This window comes from Dicentrarchus labrax, unplaced genomic scaffold (genome assembly GCF_905237075.1).
Source record: "Dicentrarchus labrax unplaced genomic scaffold, dlabrax2021, whole genome shotgun sequence".
Classification (NCBI taxonomy): Eukaryota; Metazoa; Chordata; class Actinopteri; family Moronidae; genus Dicentrarchus; species Dicentrarchus labrax.
In genome coordinates, this window is record NW_026136793.1 from 34468 (window position 1) to 47679 (window position 13212).

General features: G+C 43.4%; 1 protein-coding gene and 1 long non-coding RNA gene across 18 annotated transcripts in view; one reads left to right on the plus strand and one right to left on the minus strand.

Moving 5' to 3' along the window:
* Window positions 1-13212, plus strand: part of LOC127359860 (butyrophilin-like protein 2) — a 59877-nt gene that overhangs the window by 33464 nt on the left and 13201 nt on the right. For 4 of the 14 annotated variants that reach the window (XM_051394161.1, XM_051394164.1, XM_051394154.1 and 1 more), the window contains one exon: window positions 1164-1377. The exons of 3 other annotated variants lie outside the window; for them this stretch is intronic. In XM_051394161.1, coding sequence (XP_051250121.1) covers window positions 1164-1377 — 214 coding nt within the window. Of the gene's footprint in view, window positions 1-1053; window positions 1378-9536; window positions 9858-10164; window positions 10511-10823; window positions 11826-13212 lie in introns of those variants that run through there. 7 more of the 14 variants (XM_051394155.1, XM_051394165.1, XM_051394162.1 and 4 more) reach the window with 5 other exon arrangements.
* The window catches only part of LOC127359861 (uncharacterized), a 42694-nt gene that overhangs the window by 10732 nt on the left and 18750 nt on the right, over window positions 1-13212 (minus strand). The window lies entirely within an intron of this gene.

A 13212-nucleotide genomic window follows, 5' to 3' on the forward strand; every position in this document is an offset into this window, starting at 1 on the left:
TTAACTGTGGGTGTGTCAAAATGGCTCGATAGCGCCTCCTACAAACTTTTAAAAAACCAGCCCTGGTGTCCTGTTTCACAAACACTATGTTGGGACATACAAAAAAGCCTCTTTGAGCCATATCCTAAACCCAACAGGAACTCAGCCATTTTGAATTTAATGTCAAACTGTGAGGCCATCCGGCAATTTCAGGGTTTCTATTTTAACAAACTACTTAGAGTAGTAACTACTTGATCAGAACAACTTCAAAATTGGTGAGTACAGTCCAGAGAAGTTCAGGATGCAACAGTATTGAAATCTTAACAACACAATTTGTACTGCGCTTCCATCAATACACCTGGAGAATGTCCGCTCTCTGGCCAACAAGATGGATGAACTGCTGCTCCTCAACAGAACAAATATAGACTTTTACAGATCTGCTGAGATATCTCTATCAACTACTGAATGCACTGACATCAAGTTTGGTACATTTGGTACATTTTCACTGGATTGGGACAAAATGTGGTTCAGATGTTCATGTTCCATCTCCAGGTTAAAATGAGTCTAATACTTTGGTTTCTGACTGAATGCTGAAAAAACTGATGACCAGAGTTATTATAGTTTGCTTTTTTCAGTAGGTTTGTTATTTATAGTCTGTTATAATCAATGTAATGTGACAGGTTGAAAAATAATGAAGGAACGTGAACAAAATGAAATATTTAGTTTGAAGATAAAGTGTAAAATATAATATCACAGAAGCCAAAAGACTAAAAGTTGAAATAAGATGTTTTTGTGTTGAAAGTTCAGATCTTAAAGTGTCAAAGCATACTGGAGCTCCTGTAGCTAATGTGTCCCTGTAACTAAAAAAAACTCCAAATAAGATCAAACTGCTCATTAAGACAAGTGACATTTACTTAAATTCAGTCAAACAGCCTTCCATAGTGAGCACTAGATCATCAGTTCACACTCAAAACAAGTCCCACTAGATTTTAAATCTAAATATCAGATTATCTGACTGACTTAGAAATAGATTTTCTTCAGTGCAGCTGATGTTGTGGTTTGTTGTCCTCTCAGTCTACCAGGTGGAGGTGGATTCAGGGGTGGAGTCTGTCCTGCTGCCCTGCAAAACCACAGTTCACTTGCTAAAGCACGTCACAGTGGAGTGGACGGACAGATACAGGAAGGTCCATGTGTATCAGAACAGCTCTGATCAGCCTGAAGAACAGAACCAGTTTTACAGAGACCGAACAGAGATGAAGAGAAACCTACTGGAACCTGGAGACCTCAGTCTGACCCTGAAATACCCCACATACAGAGACATTGACATCTACACCTGCACCGTCTACAACAGGGAGAGAGAGATCCTGATGAAGAAACAAGTGCTGCTTGAGGTCAAAGGTCAGTACTGTAGATACAGGTCAAAGGTCAGTGCTGTAGATACAGGTCAAAGGTCATTGCTTTGAATATTGTATCATACTAACGAAAGCTGCAATAGAATGTTGTACAGAGAGAGAGAGAGAGAGAAAGAAAGAGAGAGAGAGAGAGAGAAAGAAAGAGAGAGAGAGAGAGAGAGAGAGAGAGAGAGAGAAAGAAAGGAAGAGAGAGAGAGAGAGAGAAAGGAAAAAAACAGAGAGAGAGAGAAAGAAAATCATCACTTTAGATCTAAACAAAACAAAACAAACAACAAAAATAAATAAATATAAAAACAAAAGAACCCGTCGACCAATCTTTCATCAGAAAGTCATATTTAGCTCTCCACCCCCACAGAGCATAAACCCCCCCCAACAGCCCATATATGACTGAAGGCCTGCAAATTGTCCACCATCTGTGGTAAGCATGTTCCACCCTCAGATGTGCCTTCAGTAGTCCCTTCAGAACCAGCACCGGTTCCACACTGCTGGCACCCTGAGTCCGGTTCCTGCGGGTCAGCCAGATTGCCAACTTAGCAGAACCAGATAAAAAGTTCATCAGTGTTATTACAATCTTATTTGTTGCATGCTATTTCTGACCAAAAATAAACCAATCAAAAGAAAACTCTTCCCCCAGACCCTGAAACCCCTTTTTAAAAGCTGGAACAGCGCCAACAACCGAGGACACTGAACAAATAAATGAAACAAGGTCTCAGTCTGAGAACAGAACACACAGTCCTCCTCCTGCTCTGGATCCAGGTGCGCTCTGTATCTTTTTGTAGCTATTGCCCCGTGTACAACCCTCCACTGGAGGTCTGCTGTTCGCTTTTCAACAGGCAGCTTGTACAGGGACCACCAGCTGCCTTTTGGGGAAATGTCTGGACCAAAGAACTCAGTCCACCTCCACTCCTTCTTCCCTATCAAAGAGCGCAGGTTCAGAACCTTGACGCTGATCTGGTAGACTGCCTTCTTCCCTGCATCCTAAAACTTGTCCAGCTGAGGAGGTATGAGGGACAGCAGCTCACCTCCTCCCTCCTGCCACTCCCCCACAGCTGGGGTGAGAGTCAGAGAGGGGAGACTGTACTCATACTCCTCACTCCACTGGTCGCACAGAGCATGGTCTTCTGCAAATGCTCTCACGGGTTGTGGCAGTGCAGACTTCCTCCAGCACTCTGTTGATCAACCTGATGGAGGTGATGTTGCTGTTCTCCACCATTGTTGCTGTCATCTTCATCAGATGGCCCAGTTTGGTGCAGCCAGCCTCTCTGAGATTGGCTCTCAGGCTGGCAGACTGCAGTGTTTGAGTCTTGATGAAATTGTTGAAAAACGATTCTTTAAACAACCACATGCCTGGAGTTTCGTTTGTGGCACGCATGGCTTAAAGATCTGCCAAGCCTGCAGCACAGAGCTGTAAAAAGGTGTCAGTCCAGTTAGATCCAGGTCCTCGGGCCGCAGGAGGAAGAGCTGTTTATCGTAGCCCAAGCGCCCAGCTCTCCTCAGGCGAGCTGTATCAAACCAGCTTGGGCCACAGTCATATAGTAGTCTTTTTGCAGTCTGTATTCTAAAGGAGGCAATCTTAGACTGGATGTTGATCAGTCCCTGACCTCCTTCAGTCACAGGCAGGTAGAGGGCTGCTGGCCAGACCAGAAAAAGTCAAGGATGGGTCTCTGAATGTCCTCCATCAGGCCTCTTTGTGGTGTCAGAGCAATGAGTCTGTGCCACAGAGTCGAGGCGACCGGGTTATTAGCCACCAGAGCTCTTCCCTTATATGACAACAGGGGTAGCAACCATTTCCATTTAGACAACTGAGCGCACACTTTCTCCTGAACTCCCCTCCCAGTTCTTTACCTGAAAGCCCTCGGTGTCCAAAAAACACTCCTAGCACTTTCAGACCCTTCTTCCCCCACTCAAGTCCTCCAGGCAGCCTGGGCACTGCCTGGTCCCTCCACTGCCCCATCAACAAAGCCTCACTCTTTGCCCAGTTCACCCGTGCAGCTGAGGCCTTTTCATACAGCGACAGGGTGTCCTTCAAACATTGAACGTCCTCCTGATTGGTGACAAAAATATTTACATCATCTGCATAAGCAGAAACAGTAGGAGGACGATCAAGATTTGAGGACCCAGGCAGTGAGAGACCACTGAGACGATCCCTCAACCTGCACAGCAACGGTTCAATAGCTAAGCTATACAGTTGTCCTGAGATTGGACAACCCTGTCTTATCCCACGCTGTACAGGGACTGGCCGACTCAGCCCTGCCCCCATCTTCACCATACATTCAACAACGCTGTAAAATAAACCCACCCAAGCCAGAAAACCATCACCAATACCAAAAGCCCTAAGTGCAGAAAACAAATAAGAGTGATCCACCCGATCAAAGGCTTTCTCCTGGTCCAAAGAGACAATATCAAAATTAACATTTTCAAATTTACAAACATCTATAACATCACGAATGAGGAATATGTTGTCCATGATTGTCCTGTCATGTACATAATAGCTCTGATCTGCATGCACGATTATTTCCAAGACGTCCTTTAGTCTATTTGATAAGGCTCTAGAAAGCATCTTATAGTCTGTGCAGAAACAACACATCCATCCTTTTTTGAGTTGAGACTTCAGATATTAATGCTCTTTTATATCTGTCTCTCCCACCGTTAATGTTTAAAGATCCTATTTGAGGTCGGAGAGGAGAAACAGGTAAAAAGAAACGAAGAACAGTAAAAAGAGGAAATCACCGTGTGGTACATGATCATTTTACCTTCTTATCCTTTTGGTAGTTTTACCTTTTATTGCTTTTCTCAGAGTAGTGAGATGTTTATTCAGATGGAAGCGTTTCTTTTCATCCAATAAGTCAAACCCAACCAGTTGTACATTGACGGATCTGATGAACTTTTCAGTGTCGCTGAAATAATCAATTACTCTGACAGATTTGTTAAAAGTTACATCCAGAAAATGACTGATTTCGTCTAAAGAATATAGATCTGTGTTCCTGTTAGAGGTTTCACCGATGGATGTAGTGTCTGATTCAGTGTCATACTCCATGTCTTCTCCTTCACATGATACCTGACTGAAACCCTGTCCTTCCTGTGTGCTCACAGTGTCTCTGTCTGCACTGATGGAAGCTTCCTCAGTGTCTGCAGACTGAGAACTACCCAGGTTCTTTGCAGCCACAGAGGCATGTTGCTCCTCAGGGTTGCTCTGATCTACCATAACCAAATCATTAGTGTTACAATGTGAACCAGTGGCACCGGCTGCTGCGCGGGAACATCAAGATCTGCCACGGGCGCCGCCACAGGCGTGTTTTGTGCATAGTTTCTTCATCGGCCTTGTGCAGGCTTCATTTTCCCCATCACAGAGTTTCAGTAGGGGGCCGCTGAGCTCCGTGAACCCAGGGCCCAGGTGGATCTCTGGATACGGGTCTGTAGGCTCAGGATCAGCTTCTCCCCTGCAGTGTTTGAGGAGAAGGGCTCTCTCCTTCTCTGTCAGCCTCTTCTTCCAGAGCTCCAGGCTCCTCTGCGTCAGACGGACAGAGCGCACCCCCAGCACAGAGCCCAGAGCTTGGTTATCTGTGAGTGCCAGTCCTGCTGCATCTACCAGCTGATTCAGGCAGACAATTTTTGAGCTGCACAGCGCCCCCATCAGCCTAGGCACGGTGCTGCAGCACACGTCCAGTTTGGCACCACAGATTAGAGGCTCCTTCAACAACCAGTACAGAGAGTCACACTTCTCACTTCTTTTACATTTAAACAGTGTCCAGGATTTAAAAACACCCTGGTAAAAAGGAGGCAACCCACCTAACTTTAAGAATTTAAAATCAGTTAAAAACAGAGCAGCATCCAGCCCCAGTTTATTGACACGCCTGAGTATGCAGCTGGCCATGTCTCTCCACACCAGATCTTCAGGTCCAGTCAGATATTTTTGAATAAACTGGAGCCTGAAGGTGGCTGTCCTACTAGCCAGGTGGACCCTGGCCTCCCTCATCTCTGGATAAAAACAACACCGATTGTGGTATCCAGTGCAATTTATCCCAGAAGAAATTGACCATCTTAACTTGAATCTGAGCAATGAGACCTGTTGGATGGTCCAGACAGCCGGTGCCATAACATGGAGGCCACTCAGTTATTTAAGATTAGGACCCTCCCTCTAAAAGATATTTGTGAGTGGAGCCACCTCCACTTAGCCAGTTTGTTATCCACTTTCTCCATGATGCTTTCCCAGTTTTTTTTTTTCCCATGTCTGTCCCGAGATAAACACCAAGAAGCTTTAAGCCTTCTCTTCTCCATGTCAGGCTTTGAGGGTGAACAGGGAGGCCCTCACGCCACTCACCAACAGCAAGGGCCTCACTCTTCTTCCAGTTCACCCTCGCAGCCGACACAACAGAAAACTTCTCAATTAGAGAGTTTAAAACACATACATCCTGTTGATCTTTGAAAAAAACAACGACATCGTCAGCATAAGCAGGTAAAACAACACTACTGTTAAAACGAGGTAAAAACAGGCCTCGAACAGATGATCTTATCTTTTGTAGGAGGGGTTCTAGGGAGAGTGCATAGAGAATCCCAGACTGTCGGACGCCTCTGTGCACTCTAAAAGGAGCACACAAGCCACCATTAAACTTCAGCACACTCTCAATGTCACTGTACAACACCTTGATCTTGGATATGAGACCAGCGCTGAACCCAAACCTCTCCATGACCTTCCAAAGGAAGTCGTGTTCAACACGGTCAAAAGCCTTTTCTTGATCTAATGAGATCAATCCAGTGTTTATGCCTAATGAACTGGAGACCTCCAAAACATCCCGAATGAGGTAGATATTATCTACCATAGACCTGCCGGGCACACAGTACGTCTGGTCCCGGTGGAGAATCTGCTCCATGGTTCCTTTCAGCCTATTGGCCAGGACTTTAGACAGTATTTTGAAGTCAGTGCAGAGGAGAGAGACAGGACGCCAGTTTCTGATTTCTTGCAAATTACCTTTCTTGGGCAAGAAGTTGATGATGCCTCTCCGACATGAGAGTGGCAGTGACCCAGACACCAGGCTCTCATTAAACACATCAGTGATTTCATGGGCCAAGATGTCCCAGAAGGCTTTGTAGAACTCTACAGTGAGGCCGTCGATGCCTGGAGCCTTTCTCCCCTGCATGCTCTGCAGTGCAGCGTACAGCTCTTGTGGAGTCAGTGGGCTGTCGAGCTGTGAGTTAGCCTCTCTAGACACCTGAGGAAGTCCACCACAGACCTCCTCCATCAGTTCTTCATTTTCTTTAAATTTGCTTTCAAACAACGAGGCATAAAACTCGACAGCTCTTTTCCTTATCAGGCCTGGCTCTGTTAGCTCTTCCCCTGTCTCAGAGAGCAGAGAGTGGATTTGTCTCCTCTGCCCTTGTTTCTTCTCAAGCCCAAAGAAGAAACTTGATGGAGCATCCAACTCTGTGATGTTTTGAACCCGGGACCGGACCAGCGCACCCTGTACTTTAGTGTCCAGCAGGTTGGCTAATGCCATCTTTTTAGTCTTGAGGATTTTAATATATCCTTGATTTCCTGTGGACTCACTTATACACTCGAGATCCACAATATCAGTCTCCAGATCTTTGATAGATCTGGTGATGTCACGTGTGACATTGAGCATGTGCTGCTGACATAAAAGTTTAATGTGAACCTTTCCATGGTCCCACCACTGCCTCAGACTGACAAACTCGTTTTTCTGTCTAAAATCGTTCCAAAATTAGCTTAAAGCTAAGATTTATCAACAGTTAAAACAGAGTTAAAATGCCAATAGGCGCTTTTGGATAAAATGTTTCTGATAAAAACGTTACACAAAACCAAAGAATGATCGGTAAAACCAACTGGTAAAATCTTACACATTTTTATAACACTGACTTTGTGCTTAAAAACATAAAAACGATCAAGTCTGGCCAAAGACATTCTGTTTTCTCTAACGTGGGACCATGTGTACTGTCTGCAGCCTGTGTGCATCCTTCTCCACACGTCCACCAGGCCATGGGAGGAGACCAGCTGCCTCAAGGCATGCTGGGATACTGGATGAGGCTCTGCATGGTTGCGATCTAAAATCTAATTTTCAGTACAATTAAAATCCCCACCCACGAATAAATAATCCTCCGGGCCACAGCTGTTTAAAATATCATTCATCTTTCCAAAGTGTTTCCTCTCTGCACCGTTGTTTGGAGCATAAATGTTGATAAAAACCACATTAAAATGTTCAAAACGAGCTCTGATTGAAAGACACCTCCCCTCCACAACATGCCTGACCTCCAGAGAGGTTGGAGTAAAACCTCTGGAGAACAGGAAGCCCACTCCTCCACTGAGGGTGGTGTTATGGCTTAAAATCAGTTCTCCTTCCCATTCTCTGCTCCAGTCTGCCTCGTTTCCAACATCACTGTGAGTTTCTTGTAGAAACATCAATATGTTTCATTTTAGCCATTTCAAACACTACTGCTCTCTTTCTTGTTTCTCTGGCACCATTGACATTCAGACTGCCTACTTTAAAAACATTCATAATGATAAAGATGTTAAGAACAAGACTAAAAACAATCAATGAAATAAATAAAAGTAAAATCTGTACATTCACCATCATTAAAGAACGAGTTGTTTCCTGACTTTAATCATCAGTTTTTTCAGTCTGAATACTTCTTGGTCTGCCAGGTCTGACTCGGCTCTGTGTTTTACAATATACCTGGCTGAATTATAGAAACCCTGCTGTTGCGGAGAGAAGGACTGTATGTTGTTTTAGGTGGATTCGCTGGAACACCTCATCCACACAGACACTCCGACTAGAGAGCGAGGCCGGACACAGTAGAACCGTTAACGTGGCTTTAATGAAGAAGCACGACTCCAATTACATACAGCTCGGTGTTTCTGGTTTACTGCTTACAGTCTGACTCTATTGTCTGCACTGTTTGAGGCTTTACATTGGTCTGATTGACTCTCTTCTGTATGGTATCTGCAATGGACAAACACAATATACATGAGAAGGTGCGCTAGCTTAATGAGCACATATTAACTTCGCCTCAACTTAGTCAACAGCTGCCAGTCAGTTAGCACATTAAACATCAAATAAACACTGCTGCACAAGTAACGTTAGCTTATAGAGCCGAAATTCAACGCTTCATTTGCATATCAAAGAACTTTATTATCACAAACGCAGACAGGTATCAATGTAATGAACCAGAAGGCCGCGAACAGCTCAACGTCACGTTCCCAAGGACCCCTTAGCTGCCCAACGAGGTGCCTGATGTAAAAACACTGAATTCAGCACTGACCAGTTCCTGCACAATAAAACACAGTAATAATGGGGAATTTACAACAGCTGCATATCAGGGAAGAACTGTTCTAACATTAATTACCTCATCCCTTTGGTATGTTGTAAAAAAGACTTCAGTACATTGGCAGTATACACCTGAGCAGCAGCCTGCTGAGTGTGAGACAGGTCACTGCTGTCAGACACACACCCTTCACTGTCACTGCTGTCAGATAGAGCTGCTCTGTTCTCTGCAGCACTCGGTTTACCGGCCAGACGTCCGGCTTTACCACCCACCTCCACGGTCAACATGCTTCTCCTCTTACTGCGCTGTTTAAGAGGAGCAGACCCCCACCCAGACTCACAGGCCTCCATCTCTTGAGCCTCAGCTACTGTGCTCCCCTCACTCCAGCTCACCTGCTAGTTTACCTGTCTCACACGACTCACCTACAGCCTCACCTGCCTCTCTCTCCTTACCTGCTTCACACTGGTCACCAGAGACGGGTTGAAAAATAATGAAGCAACGTGAACAAAATGAAATATTTAGTTTGAAGATAAAGTGTAAAATATAATATCACAGAAGCCAAAAGACTAAAAGTTGAAATAAGATGTTTTTGTGTTGAAAGTTCAGATCTTAAAGTGTCAAAGCATACTGGAGGTCCTGTAGCTAATGTGTCCCTGTAGCTAAAAATAACTCCAAATAAGATCATGCTCATTAAGACAAGTGACATTTACTTAAATTCAGTCAAACAGCCTTCCATAGTGAGCACTAGATCATCAGTTCACACTCAAAACAAGTCCCACTAGATTTTAAATCTAAATATCAGATTATCTGACTGACTTAGAAATAGATTTTCTGCAGTGCAGCTGATGTTGTGGTTTGTTGTCCTCTCAGTCTACCAGGTGGAGGTGGGTTCAAGGGTGGAGTCTGTCCTGCTGCCCTGCAAAACCACAGTTCACCTGCCTGAGGACGTCAGAGTGGAGTGGACAGACAGTTACAACTGGAAGGTCCATGTGTATCAGAACGGCTCTGATCAGCCTGAAGAACAGAACCAGTATTACAGAGACCGAACAGAGATGAAGAGAAACCTGCTGGAACCTGGAGACCTCAGTCTGACCCTGAAATACCCCACAGACAGAGACACCTTCACCTGCACCGTCTACAACAGGGAGAGAAAGATCCTGATGGAGAAACGAGTGGAGCTTGAGTTCAAAGGTCAGTGCTGTAGACACAGGTCAAAGGTCAGTGCTGTAGATACAGGTCAAAGGTCAGTGCTGTAGATACAGGTCAAAGGTCAGTGCTTTAAATATTGTATCATTGTTAGCTTTCTGGTTCGTAGTAGCTATATTGTTATTAAGCTAGTAGCTATATTGTTATTAACAATTTGCACCAATACACTTGGACAATGTCCGCTCGTAGCATAGCATTAGCTTGTAGTATTCCATTAGCTCTGTGGCTCGTAGCATAAAGCTAGCTCTCTGTAACGTTAGCTTGTAGCATAACGGGTTTGTTGTTCTCTCAGAGCATAAGGTGGAGGTGGAGGAGGGGGGCGAAGTCTGTCCAACTGCCCTTCAAGACCACAGCTGACCTGCCTGAGGACGCTGAAGTGGAGTGGAGACGCATTGAACCTGAACCCACAATAACAGTCCATGTGTATCAGAACAGTTCTGACCAGCCTGGACAACAGAACCAGGATTACAGAGACCGAACTGAGATGAACGAAGACCTGCTGAAAACTGGAGACCTCAGTCTGACCCTGAAATGCCCCAAAGAGAGAGACACAGGAAGATACGGCTGCAGAATCTACAACAAGGAGGGAAACATCAGATACTTACTGAGAGGGAAAACAGTGGAGCTCACAGTCAGAGGTCAGTACTGTAGATACAGGTCAAAGGTCAGTGCTGTAGATACAGGTCAAAGGTCAGTACTGTAGATACAGGTCAGAGGTCAGTACTGTAGATACAGATCAGAGGTCAGTGCTGTAGATACAGGTCAAAGGTCAGTACTGTAGATACAGGTCAAAGGTCAGTGCTGTAGATACAGGTCAAAGGTCAGTACTGTAGATACAGGTCAGAGGTCAGTACTTTAGATACAGATCAGAGGTCAGTGCTGTAGATACAGGTCAGAGGTCAGATGTCTCTGTGTCTGTCTGTGTCTGACTGTCCTCTGTCTCCTCTGCAGAGAGAACCAGGAACAGAAGCAGCTCCATTGATCCAACTCCTCTGATGGCTGATCAATCTGTTTGATTGGTCTGTTGATCAATCTTTGATTATTGATCTTGTTGAAGGGGCTCAAAGGAAGAGAATGTCAACGTTCAGCTTTCAGTGTTTCCTCTCTTCATCGTCTGAATGAACCTGCAGTCCATACTGTGATTGATTGATTGACTGATTGATTGATTGACTGATTGATTGATTGATTGATTGATTGATTGATTGATTGGTCTCATGTAGCTCTATAATGTTTCTCTGATGTTTGTGTATTCAGCTTCTATACATATATATCTGGCTGTGTCTCAGGAGGTAGAGCGGGTCGTCCACTGATCAGAAGGTTGCTGGTTCGATCCCCGGCTCCTCCCGCTGCATGTCGAAGTGTCCTTGAGCAAAATACTGAACCCCAAACTGCTCCTGATGCTGAATCACTGTATGAATGAGTGAATGAGTGAATGAGTCAGCTGAACTGTTCTCATGTGTTTGAATCCATAAAGTGTTGTGAGCAGATGAGTTATGGATTCGATCATTTCACACTCTGTTTAGAGAATGATGAATATTGAGGAGAACAACTGTAAATAAAGCTCAAATGTACAGAAATCATTTCTCCACTCTGACAGCATCATGAAAATGGATCTAAAGCTGTGAGAATGATGGATTCAGGAGGCATCAAAACTTTGATTACTACTCTCTTCTGAAATAACAAAAGTGCTCAGTGTGACGGCCTTATTGTGTTCCTCTTGCTTGGTTGTTTACTCTTTGTTTCAGGTAGTAAGGGGTGGAGCTGAGATTACTCTCTGCTGCAGCTCACCTGAGCAGACTCTCTCACTCTCTTCCTCTGGCTGCTGACTGAACTGTTGGGTTTTGTTTGTGTTCTGGGTTTTACATTCATACATATACACCTCACCCTTCACTCACATATTAAACTGTACTGATTATTTTGGTATTTACTTCATTAAATTGTCAGAACAATTCACAGACTGTGTGGTCTCCGTCTTTGTCCCACTCTTTTGAGCCAGGTTGTGACTTCAGTTTGCCTTTAGTTATTGATGATACTCATCTATGTGAAGACACTGATCACGTTAATGATTTCTCACAATAATTATCAACAATGACTTTAAAAGGTGGGAAACAGATATTAACTAATCTATTAACAATATTCAATCTCATATTTAGAAGAGGCCTGAGGGCGACTATATTCCAGTATAAAGTGTCTGTTACACTCCGGTTGTATTACAGCAGAGTTCAACTGTATTTATAGCTCATTTAAATATCTTTAATTAAACATTAAAAAGACAAGAAAATAGAAAAAATATTTTAAGTAAAATGAAATCTAAAAACTGTTTTTAAATTATAGAAAATTCTGTTATTTTCTGATATTTTTCAGTATTGTTGGAATATTACTAATAATTTATTTTACAGTGTATTTACATGTTAAACAAGTTTAATACACAGAATATAATATAATAAATAATAATGAATATAATAATAGTTCCAGTGTAAAGTGTCTGTTACCCTCCGGTACGGTAGGGGGCGCCACGCAGCTCTAACGTCGGTTTGTAGAAGAAGAATCCTGAGTTTTGGAGGACTGGACTGTGAATGGACAGGAGATGGCAGAAGGAAGTGACGGATCAGGAAATGAGTTAGGAATGGAGATAGATGGCGGGAGAAATGAAAGTTGGAGTGAAGTGAAAACGGGGAAAGCCAGGCAAAAACGCAAGAAAATAAAAGTGAGGCAAATAGGAAGGAGCTCAATGTCAGAAGAAACAGATAGTGAACAAGCGAGAGGGGATGAGGAAGAGCGTAAGGTAATCATCAGACTGGAACAAGAAGGTGCTTCATTTGGTGAGTGGAACCCGGTTCTACTTACCAAGGGGATAAACAGTCTATTGGGAGAGATAAAGAGTGTGAAAGTTCTGCGCAGTGGAGCACTGCTGATTCTTTGCTGAGACAGCGCACAACTGGAGAAAGCGAATAATAATAATAATAATAATAATAATTAAAGATTATACAACCATAAACTGTTACAATGCACACCCTGTAGCTACGTCATCATTTATGTAACTTCAACTTGTAACAGCAATTTTAACATTTTATAACAGAGATTTGATTGATATTCATTTATTTATAAGACAAGAATCTTATTCTAAGAACAAGTTTCCATAAATGTTACAATTTAAACACATTTAATTGGTTAAACATCTAAAAATTATATTTGAGGATTGCTTTATTCTCAATGACTCTTCAGTTGGAAACAATCAGAAATACAGAATATGTATTATATATAATATATATGTGATAAATGAGTCTGTAGTTACTGCACTACCTATATATCTGTTTATATCTGTTTATATCGGTTTATA